This window comes from Syngnathoides biaculeatus, chromosome 2 (assembly GCF_019802595.1).
Source record: "Syngnathoides biaculeatus isolate LvHL_M chromosome 2, ASM1980259v1, whole genome shotgun sequence".
NCBI lineage: Eukaryota > Metazoa > Chordata > Actinopteri > Syngnathiformes > Syngnathidae > Syngnathoides > Syngnathoides biaculeatus.
Window position 1 is genome coordinate 39,835,455 of NC_084641.1, and position 13,125 is coordinate 39,848,579.

The window sequence follows — 13,125 nt, forward strand, 5'->3', positions numbered from 1 at the left end:
CCAAACATTCCGCAGATTATTTCTATCCAAATTTTGGCAAAATCTTGTGATACAGTAAGGTATTTTACCTTGTCCAATCGTGGCGGTACCGCATGTGAAGACACTACAAACCGACAATGATTTCTTTGTTGGCACACTTAATACGTTACATCTACGCACGTAGGTCATGTGACTTGCCAAAATGGCGACGCCTGTGAAAATTCGTAATTGCCAATAAAAATCTTCTCAAAACACCATTAAATGAGAGAGGACATCACATTTTCAAGATAGAGTACATATGACATGACCTATTGGATACATTGTTAATCCAAACCACCGGAATTCCCCTTAAATAATGCAAAGTGTTCATGGTAACACCGTGGCCCCCCTGTCATCACGCCCTGTACCCCATTCTGAAAACCACTACATTAAAAACATACTTTGTGACTTCATTGGCTTGATGGGCCGAGGTCAGTGCACTGCAGTGTCAGCTGCAACGTAGCTATTGATGCTGGAGGAAATAGCTCAGCAGTAAACATTTCTAAATGACTGGAAAATCTCTGAAAAACTCGAAGCATTTTTGGACTGAAATACTGTTATCACTAGCCTCGAGTTGATAGCCAAACCTAACAAAGCTAACTCCGGCAGTGGGTCCATAGAGTGGCAGCGGAGAACAAGGGCAGCAACACAGTAACGCTTCATCGCCAGATTATGATGCCCAATAATTCGCAGACAACACCTGGCCTAACAAGATCTTATTTTTATCGTAAATGTAAGAAAATGCACACCAGAACATGACACTTTATGACACTGTGTCCTTGTCTTGTCGTAACACTCATCGGAATACAATATATGGCCAGTGTTGTTGTTATAGGCTTTATTTATTTATTTTATTTTATTTATCTTTTTTTTTTTTTGTTTAGGGATTTTGGGGGCCGCTCACTGATCAGCAAGTTTAAAAAAATGATAACCGATCACCAATCTCATCACAAGATGCAGCAATGCGTCTGTTTAAAAGACTTGTTCATTTAGTGTACATACTTGTGTACATAATTGCTCAAAAAATATTTATAATAAATGTATGCCAGTGAGGCATAGTGACAGACAGAACAAATGAATGGTCTTCTACTTGATGGCAAGAAGTAGATACAGTAATTAACATATCCATGATTTGAAACATTTTTGTCTGTTGGTATGCCATGATGTTTTTCAGGGTTAGGGTTAGTAAACTGTAAAATATGGTCCACATACAAAGAAAAGTATAACAAATAACATTAGAAATTAAATTGTGTTTAACAATGTTCAGTAACGACGCTGGTGTTGGTTGCAGGCGCGTATCGATGATGCTGAACGTTCAAGTGAGCACTGTTGGGGCTGTCATACCTTAGTGGAAAGCCAACTATACCACCATAAATTTGCCTTGATTAGGTGTTCCTCGCAAGAATTCTTCAGGAGGCTTATTGAATGTGTCATTGCAAACAAAGGCTTTTAGACAAAGTATTAAATGAATACCAGAGTACCAGTTGGCACTCGTTTCACATTTTTACACAACGTAAAAATTAAATTTCTGATCTAACCTGCTGTGCTGTGCTGGAGGCTATCCCAGCTGTCAACGAGCAGGCGGCGGGGTACACCCTGAACTGGTTGCCAGCCAATCGCAAGGCACATAAAAAGCAACAGCCGCACACACATTCATACCTTGGGGCAATTTAGTGTCCAATGAATGCTTGTTTTTGGGATGTGGAGGAAACCGGAGTGCCCAGAAAAAACCCACGCAGGCACGGGGAGAATTTTTTTTTTCTTTTTTGTGGCAAAAACGTATTTATTCAGCCAGCATCTAGAGGAAATTTGCTTGGAGGAATGGGGCAAAATACCAGCAACAAGGTGTGAAAACCTTAAGACTTCCAGAAAACATTTGAACTTTGTCATTGCCAACAGAGGGTATACAACAAAATATTGAAATGAACTTTAGTCATTGGGCAACAACCTATTTTCCACCAGTATCTGCAAATAAATTCTTAAATAGGAGAACTTACAGAATTGGTGGCTGACTAAATATTATTTTTCCCCCACTGTGCGTGGGTATGTGTAATATTGACAATATTTTTGAGCATGACCATGAAAAAACTATGATGTAGTATATTGGGATTATCCCAATTATTTGTATTTGCTAGATGCCAGAATAGTGAGGGAAGGATTGTCTAATACAAAAATATAATGAGCTATACAGCCATGCTTAAAGGGCTACTGACATGAAATGGATGATTTTTAGTATGTTATTAATGATAAAACGTCAGGCAATATGGGCCCATGCGTGTTTTCACCACAAAACATGATATTGACGTACACAGCTTTTTGTAACTCCCGCCATGAAAATCCTCTCGAGGGATTTATTTTCGAGAAGAAGCAGGAAGTGACGTAAAGGACAGCGGCGCCCCGAAGTGAACTCGTTTGTTTCCATTAGTTTTACCACAGGAAGGTACTGTAGCTCGTTGTTCCTTCATGTTAGCCAAAAATGGCGTCTCATTGCATTGCTGTTTGCCCCTAAAAGCAGCACGGCTCGGCTCCATTATATCCCACCACGGCGCTGAAAAGCAGCCACACCGGCTGACGCACCGCGTTCGGCGTTCACGGCTTCTCGGAAGAATGTGCGTCGGGCTTTGCGGACGGGGGTGGCTCTGAAGAACCCAGCCGAGAATTCCTCACTCAGCCCCGTGCGCCGCAGTAATGCACCCCGTCTCGACTGTGTTGTTGATCGCGTACTGCGGTGTCTATGAACAACCCCCTAAAGCAGCACTACTCGGCTCCATCATAAGCCACACCGGCCGTTCTCTCATAATAACGTGACCCCATTTTTTTTTTTCCATTTTGTGGTTTAAAAGAGTTGCCGGCACTATATTAACTTTTCAACTTTGTCATGGCTTTTAAAATTGATTTCTACGGTGTTGGTCTTGTCACGGTCTCAACTCCCAAAAGTCTTCATTTTGTCTTAGTCTTTGAGTTCTTGGTGTCACAGTGTGGGCTTGACCACAACGAATGGTTCAAGTGACCTGTATCATTTCTCACCTCAAAGTCAATGACGTGCAGGTTCTCCACTAGTGTGATCAGCAGGCCACCGTTGTAGAGCTCCTGGGCTAACTGAGCCACCGTCTCTGTGTGTGGCTCCTTATCATTGCTCCCGTATAGAATCTCTTTCATGGACACCAGACACTTGGACACCTCCTCAGATGCCTAAAGAAAACAGTAGGAGGTGGTACCTGAATGAAACTTTAGCTTGTGACAGCAAAGTGTGAGGGGAGGGAAGCTACTGATTCACAAATGGGTGTCGAACTTGCCTCCACCTACCTTTTCTGTCTTCTTATCCTGTTTAACCAGCACAGCCATGTTCTCTTTGAGGATCTTGACGAGCTCCACCGGAGTCTTATGGGATTTACCAAAAAGAGGCATGATGTATGTACGCTCTCCTCAAGTCCTGGGAAGTGCACATGATGAACAACAAGGGTTCGTTTTAAGAACAAGCAACTTTTGAACTTGTAAACTAACAATGACAATATAAAATGGCACACGGGGGAGAAAAAAAAAAGTTCCATGAGGCTGTTTGAAAAACGTTTCAGAACTTTTCAGCCGATGATTTCTCTCTTTTAAAAATAACAGTTGGCATTGTATTTTATAGATAGTAGTATTCTAAATAATAGCAGTGAAATGTGACTAACCAGATTAGTCCACGTTTTCAGTATATTTTTTATTGTTACATGTCAAACATTCTCAGAAAACTAACAAGACCCAGCATTCATGATATACACACTTAAGGCTGTCCAATTAAGCAATTTGTGAAATGGGTGTGTTTAAAATAATAGCAATCTGCCGTTGACTTTAAAAACTCAAAACTATTTTGTACAAACTTTTTTGTTTATAGGATTTACTTTGAGTCTCTTAATTAATATTTAGTTGTATGACCACCATTTTTTTATATACACAACTGCTTCACATCTGTTTGGCATGGAGACAACCAACTTGTGGCACCTTTTAGCTGTTATTCGCCTCCTCCATTCCTTCACGACATTCCACAATTAATTTACATTCCTTAGTTTTGCTTAGGAAACAGCAATTTGGATGTCAACCCACAAGTTCTCCAATGGATTAAAGGTCTGGGTATTGGGCTGGCCACTCCGTGACATTGACCTTATTGTTTTAGAACCAAGACTTTGCATGTTGAAACCCCCATTTCAAGGGCATAAGGCAACATGACTTCAAGTGTTTTGACATAGGCAAACTGATCCACGATCCCTGGTATGCGATAAATAGGCCCAACACCATAGTAGGAGAAACATGCCCATATCATGATGCTTGCACCACCATACTTCACAGTCTTCACTGTGTACTGTGGCTGGAATTCAGAGTTTGGGGCTCGTCTCACAAACCACCTGCGTTCCCTGGACCCAAAAAGAAGTTTTACTCTCAGCAGTCCACAAAATGTTCCTCCATTTCTCTTTCAGGCAGTTGTTGTTTTCTTTGGCAAATTGTAACCTGTTCTGCATGTGCCTTTTTTTTTTTTTTGCAGGGGATTCTTGTAAATAGATGAGCGTCACACTGATGTCTTCTCATTGTCATAGAAGTTACAGGTAACTCCAGATTTTCTTTGGTCATTGAAGTAAGAATAATTTTATTGTGTTGTTTTTCCATAATTAAAAGATGTTTCGCAATAGCTTCGTATATGTTTCGCAATAGCTTTGTATAACCTAAAAGATCATCGCCATAGCTTTGTATAACCAGCAATGTCATAAAAGAATGTTTGGATAACCAGTAATGTCATAAAAAGACGTTTTTGTTATATATGATGTTGAGCAACGCCATCTGTTGGTAACAAAGAATAGTGCGGCGTCAGGTGGGATGAACTGGCCACTCACCCCTCCTTCCGCACACGCTTAGAGTATAAAAGGAGGACTTTGGATACTCTCGGTAGAGTCTGCTGCGGGTTGCGTACGGACGCCCAGCCGGTATTGAAGCTGCTCTACCTGGAGTGTTGGCTCTCCCTCCTATTGGCGCACGGTAAGAGCTGGATATTCTTCTAAGAGCTGGTTGGATATTACTTAGCTTCATACCACGTGATTTGTGCTTGTGCTACCATTTCTGTGTGGGACCAATAAAGTGCCAATTGTTGGTAGCCAGAAGTGTGTCTTGTCTTCATTTCTGAGTGCCTATCTCCGACGAACCTATTAAAATTTGATACCGAACTCCTGAGCGAGGTATCAGAAATGTTTTAAAACAGTCATCCTGGAGCTGATCATTGGCTGAACCTTTGCTATCCTGGTTTTTCTGCAATTGATTTTGATCGTCTTCCATTTTCTTACATGTCTCTGGTTTTGTTGTCCATTATAAGGCATTAAAGATCATTTTAGCTGAAAGTCAGATTAATCAATTAGATATAAGATGTATATAACAGAACAAAGGAGAGGAGACACTCCATTTTGGTATCATCTCATGAGTAGGATGGAGAGAATTAGACAATTTCAATCCAACCCACAGTTTTCTGCACCTCTTTATAAGGTTTCCTCTCTCCAATCAAACTTTAAAATCAAAGTACGCTGTTCCTCTGCACAATGTGTTGAACATTTGCAGTTTTTCAAAGAGATAAAAAGAGCATGTTTAACAGCTGCTGGTTTTATCCTTAATTATGGGCCACCATATTCACACCTGTTTTTCATAAAATTGATGACCTCACTGAGTGGATGCCACACTATTTTTTTTTTTTTAAATACTCCCCTTTCAACAAATTGCCCAATTCCAGAGGCTTAAAGCCCAAGTAACGTATAAACATTCTAAAATAGATATTGTAATGAAAAATACGTATAACATTATTCACTTCAATGTTTTTACAAAAAAAATAAATATGAGCGGAGAGCGTGTCATCCATGGGCAAAGTTGCAGAAGTCTCACTGGAATTCCAAGTGGTAGTCATATTGCCTGCAACGTCATCAACAGACGTGACACTGGGACATTCGCCATTGAAAACACGTAGTGGCACCCGCTATGGCAGAGGAACAACAGATATTTTCGGATTTTTCTCACGCCCTTCTAACATGGAAGCTCTTTTCGAAGTGACAAGCCACGAGTGAGTGACTGGCGGCGAGCGACTGGCTGGCCTTGAGCAAAAAAAAAAAAAAAAAAAAAAAACAGGAAAAAAAAAAAGAAGGAGCACACAAGAAACTGGCCGGCCAGCGGCGAGCGAGCGACCGGCCAGCCGCTGGTCGCTCACTGAAAGAAGGATTACGTCCACCCCCCAGCTATTAAGTTTTTTTTAGTAGCTCTATACACACCTACCTGTTCATTTGGAACACAAAGACCACGTCCTTTGCACTTGTGCAATCCATTTATCACGACGAACCAGGTCTTTTGGAAAAGTATGAACAGCGAATCCATCCTCCCGAGTGTTCGAGCAATATCCAGCAATACAACGGGCTGCCATTTTTGGTAATACGAAGGAACAAAGAGTTACCTTCCCTCAAGTAAAACTGATATAAACACACGAAGCCACCGAAGTTCGATCCTGCTGATAACGTCACTTCCTGCTTCTTCCCCAAAACAAATCGCCCGAGAGTATCTTCATGGCGGGAGTTACAAAAAGCCATATACGTCAAAATCATGTTGAGTGGTGAATAAAACTGATAGGTACATTCCGACTGCCTTTTTTTTTTTTTTTTTTTTTTTAAAACATACTAAAAATCATGCTTTTGGTGTCCATGGACTTTCGTAATTCGCAGGGGTGTCAGGAACGCAAACCCCGTGAGTAACGAACATCCATAAATAATGGATCCAGTATTAATATACCACTGCATTATACGTACCATATTTTCACAACCAAAACATGCACTTAAAAGTCTTAGGCTCGGCCTTGTCGACAAGGCCAGTAGCGATCCACAAGGCCTGCGGAGGCCGTCCTTCAGCAGCTGCTGCATGGAAGCCTTCTGATGCGCACATTGACACATTCAGCAACCCTGATTTATGGATTATGCCCCCCCAACAATTTTTTTTTTAGTAGCTGTATATACACCTACTTGTCATTTGGAATCCAGCAAGCTCTGTCCTTTGCACCTGTGCAATCTATTTTTCACGGAGAACTGGATCTCTTGCAAACGTTTAAAAGGTAAATCCATCCTCCCGAGCGTTCAAGCAATGTCCAGCAATGCAACGAGGCGGCATTTTAGCTAACACGAAGGAACAACGAGCAACCTTCCCGGAGGTAAAACTAATAGAAACAAACGAGTCCACTTGAGGGGGGTCCTGCCATGTAAATCATTTCCTGCTTCTTCTCTAAAACAAATCCCTCGAGAGGAATTTCATGGCGGGAGTGACAAAAAGCTGTATACGTCAAAATCATGTATTGTGGTGAAAAAACGCATGGGTCTATGTCGGCTGCAGTTTTTTCATGACAGTGGCACTTTAAGTATACTTTGTTAGACAAGTCACACAACAATATTTACAAATGTTAGAACTCAGTATGGACATAGGGGGCACCACATTCTAAAGGTGCCATGTCTAATGTGCCTCATCTATTTAAAAGAGAATTTAAAACCTCTACAATCATTGGTCTATGTCGGCTGCCATTTTTTCATTAATAACATACTAACAATCCTGCATTTCATGACAGTGGCACTTTAAGTATACTTTATTAGACAAGTCACACAACAATATTTACAAATGTTGGAATTCAGTGTGGACATAGGGGACAACACATTCTAAGGCGCCATGTCTAATGTGCCTCGTCTCTTTAAAAGAGAATTTAAGACCTCATCTTTAAAGTACATGAAAAAACAGTAAATAAAAAATATTTGGGGCCCAAAATCTCCGAATCTGTGGGGCCGCGAACGGAGAAAAGTGAATAGGCAAGGGCACCGTGTGTCATAATGAATACTGGGTCTTGTTGGTTTTCTGCACCTACTGGTAACTTGTTTGACGTAGCAATAAAAAATATAATGAAAATGTGGATTAACATTGTTAGTCACATTGGACTGCTATTATTTTGAACAACAATTTTCCAACACAATATGCAGATAAATTCTTTAAAAATGTGAATGTGATTTTCTGGACATTTCTTTCCTTATTTTGTCATCTCATAGTTGCGGTATACCTATGATGAAAATTACAGGCCTCTCTTATCCTTTCAATCAGGAGAACTAGCACAATTGGTGGATGACTAAATACTTTTTGGGCCCACCGTAACTGGCTTGTCCATATCTTCAGCAAACGTTAAACAAGCTTTGACATATTATTGCATTTTTTCCCCGCCAATGGGTTTTTGCGTGGTGAGCGTGCATGTAGGTCATGGTAACAGAGTACATAATTCACTGGTTTCCTTGCAACAATAGTACCTGAAAATTTTAAGTATTTTTAGAGCTCTCCACAGCTCGTCCTGGGCTCTTTGATTCTTCTGATTATTCTTCAAAGTCCTCTGTCAAAAATCTTGGGAGTAGCAACTGATCAAGGGAAATGATTTTACAGTGCCGTGAAAATGCATACGGTCCCCTCCTAATTATTATTATTTTTTTTTTTGCATATCTATCACACACAAATATTTCAAATCAAAACAATTTTAAAATCACTCAGACAATCCAAGGATATAGAAAATGCAGTTTCCAAAAGACAATTGAATTTATCAAGGCAGAAAAAAAAAAAAAAAAAAAAAAAAAAAAAAAAAAAAAAAAAAATCAAACAAAGGGTCAGCGTCTGTGAAAAAATTAATTGCCCCCTGAACCTGATAACGGATTGTACCACCCTTGGCAGCAATAACTGAAATCAAGTGTTTGCTATAATTGGTGAAGTGTCTTTCACATCACTCTGAAAGAATTTTGTCCCACTATTATTTGCAAAACTGTTTCAACTCTTCCCGTTTAACGTCAAACCACAGCAACCCACTTAGATTTAAATCTTCACTAATTTATCCACACCAAAACCTTAAAGGGGAAATCCAGTGGTTTCCATGAACAATGAATCTAATAGGTCATGTAATATGTGCTCTAGTTTGACAATGTGATGTTAAATCCTGTCTCATTTAATAGTGTTTTGAGAAGATTTCTATAGACAATTACAAATTTTTAGGGGTGCTGCCATTTTCGCAAGTCACATGACCTATGTGGGCGGATGTGACGTGTTACGTGCCATTTCAAATGCTTCATTACATGGGACACCATTTATGCCCAGCGCTGATTTCTCTGATTTACCTCATCTGATGAAGAAATAGCAGTATCAGTTGATCGGGAAGACGGAGGAATACTTCCATACAGATTTGAACCTGTGTCTACCATATGGTAGCGTGTATGCACACTTTTTAAACACTTCAATAAAGTACAACCAAGTTCACTGTTTACAATGTTAAATACTTCATTAAAGTACACCCGAACTCGTGTTTTCCTCCGGGTGCCTTTTTAAATAGCATGCCTGCATACATGCTACCATATGCTTTAAGCTAGTATCGCAATACAGTATAGCTATATTACTAAATACGTTAATAAAGTACAACGGAACTCACTGTGTATATGGCATATACCACGCTGCTTGCAACTTCACTTTGCTTACTCTGTTTACATCTATGTCTAGCGAATTAAGTTGCTTTGTTGTTTTTCTTTCACGGAGATTGTTCTTTGTTAATTAATCCATTGCCCGTGTTGTTCTTCTAACTTGGGCCACCTCATCTTGTTTTCACGGAAATTGAGCTTGGTCTTCTCGACTTGGCAAAGCTCGTTTTCCTACTTCCTCAAGTGGAAGCAGACATATTAGCCCAAGCATCCACAATTGTTTCAGAAATTGTGGCGTAACTCACCCGGGGCTGCCTCTTAATAACGTTGTGTTCGCCATTTGTCATCCATCGCTCCCAACTTGACTTTTATTTTGTCCACGGCGATATCCAGCGAGTGAAGTTGCTTGCTTGTTTTTTTTTTTTTCATGGCGATCGTTTGTTCTTTGTCAATTAATCCATTGCTCGTGTTCTTCCAACTTGGGCCACTTGGCCTTGTAGGCTCCCAGTATAACAGCAAGCTCAGAATTCATTAGCTGCACTTGTTTATTCATGGCTGTTTGTTCTTTGTAAGCATATCTCTTTGTTGGTGCCATTTTTGGAGGACCTTAGCCAAAGCTATGTTGTTTAGCACAAAACACACACCGGCATTGTGTACCTTCTGGGGGGGGCGTGCCTTTAGTGTCCTCTCCATGCCCACACTTTCTCCTGTAACTTCCACATGCTGTCCTCTCACAGGTTTGCTTTTCCTTTATATAACCAGCATGTCGGCAGGAAATGCTTCCAGTTAGTTACAAATTTTGGACAACGGATCACGTATAAGGCGCTCCGCATTAAAAGGCGCCCTGTCTGTTTTGGAGAAAATTCAAGGCATTTAAGTGCGCCTTATGCCTGTGAAAATACGGTACTCTTTTCAGGCACTGTGTGTGTATTATTTATAGGTTAAGACAGACACAGACAGACAGACAAAGTGATTTAGACTTGAGGCAGTGATTGCTGCTATAGGTGCGTCAACAAACTATGAAAGTACTAATCCAGAGGAAATGTATTTTATTATTTATTTTACTATCAAATGTAGCTAAAATGTGATTAAAAAAATATTCAAAAATTATCAACACACCAGAAATTAAATACATTTGCGCCAAAGTGCACATTTTCTTTGTAATCTGAATGCCTCCCATGTTTGTTTCAAACCGAGGCCCTGTTGAAGCTGGTTCCGTGTGATGTCACGCAAAGACAACCCCAGTACAGAAATGGCTTCCTACACAGACAATCATACACACGAATGGGACCGAGAGAAGATAGACAGCAGTGATGAAGAAGTTTAAATGCTACTAGCTTCTTGTGCGTGCATAAGAGATCACACAGGTTTCCGAAGCAATGAGTTTTAATGAACTCCGAGGACATGGAACACAGTGAGCGCATACACAGAGTGCCTCAGCTAAATAACTAGAACATAGTTAAGGGACCCAACCCATAACACCTAGGAGAGGTGTATGCCCCCACTCGGCATAATGACAAACAACCAATAATCTACAGAATGCTCTGTGGAAGAGATAGGAACAGGAGGAATTTTCTTATTCTTCCCATGTTCGAAAAACATCCCGTGCAGGTGTAGTTCAACCATTTATGTTCAAACTGGTGTGACAGTCTGAGCGTCAAATGAAACACAAGAACGGGATTTGGCGAGACATGACGAAGTTCACGTGGACCTTCGTACCCAAAACACAGACTGGTAGGTGCTTCAAGAAATCTGCGTACATCTTGTTGACAAAAGAATCTGATTCAAACAGGTTTAAACGTCTGATGCTGCTTGCACACAACAGTGAGTCGTTTGTTGTTGTTGTACTAGCAACTGAGTTGGCGTAAAACAAAAATCGAAACCTTCGGTATCGTTCTACAGTCACCCACATTTGAAGAGCGCAACCGCGCTCGCGCGCCTTCGTGCTCTCAAATCTGCAGTCGAGCACGAAAAATCATGGGCATAATATTTGTTACGAGGAGAAAAAATAGATACTGAAAGACATCGCTTATTTTGTGTAGTCTTGACATTAATTTACATGTTTCTTTCATAAAGGTTGTTAACTAAACAAGGGCATTCCGAAACAGTCAGTATTCACCCAGAAACAGGAAATGCAACTTAACTGTACTGAGCGTGTACGGAAGTTAGCCCGAAATCGCATGTTCAGAGCTGCTTCACGTACTGCGAGCCCAATTACGTCCAAAGTCATCAACATTATGAGCCATGTCAAAGGAAATTCAGTTACACCAGGGGTGCCTAATGTGTCAATTGCGAGGCAGTGTGATGGCGTCAAAAAAAAAAAAAAAAAGATGTTAGACTATCATCCACGTCATCACTTGATTCAGGTGTGCCCAATACGTCGAGCGCAAGCCTTCTAGCAAGCCGGCCTCCTATTTACGGCAGTCCCGCAATGCGTGTCCCCCAACATTACATTACGATTGCCGACAAGTATGTTTGTTATAATGTATCGCGAGGTTGGTGCCACTAATGCTGGTTATGTTGAACTAAACTTTCAGCATTTTCAAAACATACATTGTGGGTATAGACTGTTCGTGTTTATTCCTTGACAGGCCAGTGCACTTAACTTATCTTCAGATAAAGTTTGTCAGATCAATTTTTATTGATGAAAAATGTTAAATACTGTTTTATATCATGTTCTACTAATATCAGTTGAAATTGGAAATAATCAATTCTGAGTTTGACATTTTTTATTTCTATTTTTGTTATGTATTTGTTTATTTTATTTTTAATTCACAGTTATGTTATATTAATCCAGTAAATTGTTTTAAGGTCTTGAGATTCCATCCCTAATTACACCCGCAACTTTATCTGCAAGCATGACTGACCACACCCGTACATTTTTCAAATGTGAGTGACTGGTTCTGCGTTTAAAGATTGAGCCCCTATTTTAAATAATGCACCGAACACTTGAGAGCACACACCGCCGAATCGAATTTCAGAAAGACCTCTGTGTCAACAGTACACTAACTTTATACAGTGTCCAAATTTCGTCACCTCCTAAACATCACATGGATATTAGCTTACATATATTTCTGTATCTAACCCTGTACTTACATTTAAACAAGGTAGATACTTGTCAGTACTAAACAAGTGAACACGTATGTACTTGCTACTGAAGCCAAGTGAACGCTGTACGAGGTTTTTAAAGTAGTCCTCCGTGAAATACTTGGAACATATTACTGTCCACTTTGATTTGTAAGTCCAATGCGCCCGCTTTGTCTTCACAAACCTGGTCCATAACCTGCCAATCTGTTCATCTTTCGGCCATTCAGGTAAGATAATTCCGTCGGCGTTTGACGCAGAACAGCCGTATACAACACATTTCCTCACGATATTTGCTAGCTTTTTCACTCTGGCTAAATGTTGTCTTGACGTGACATCAGATTCGGAAGAGTACCGGAACTTGTCGAATCTAAGTCACATTTCGAACAAACTAAGTGACTTTGACGCTAATTTATTTAATTTCTGTTATGTTGAGAATTTTTCAAATATATTTTAATTAAATTTCACCTAAGTATCATTGAGACCCCACGAGGTGATACCTTGCATGGGGCTCCACTCCAATTGAGATTGACTGTCAAATTTAGCTTCT

General features: G+C 40.3%; 1 protein-coding gene across 2 annotated transcripts in view; it reads right to left on the bottom strand.

Annotated features, from left to right (window-relative positions):
* Window positions 1-13,125, bottom strand: part of cab39l (calcium binding protein 39-like) — a 35,124-nt gene that overhangs the window by 14,040 nt on the left and 7,959 nt on the right. For both annotated transcript variants that reach the window (XM_061804621.1, XM_061804613.1), the window contains 2 exons: window positions 3,325-3,451; window positions 3,046-3,210 (listed from right to left, as the gene is read on the bottom strand). In XM_061804621.1, the coding sequence (XP_061660605.1) occupies window positions 3,046-3,210; window positions 3,325-3,426 (267 nt within the window). In that variant the 5' untranslated portion in view covers window positions 3,427-3,451. The remainder of the gene's footprint in view (window positions 1-3,045; window positions 3,211-3,324; window positions 3,452-13,125) is intronic.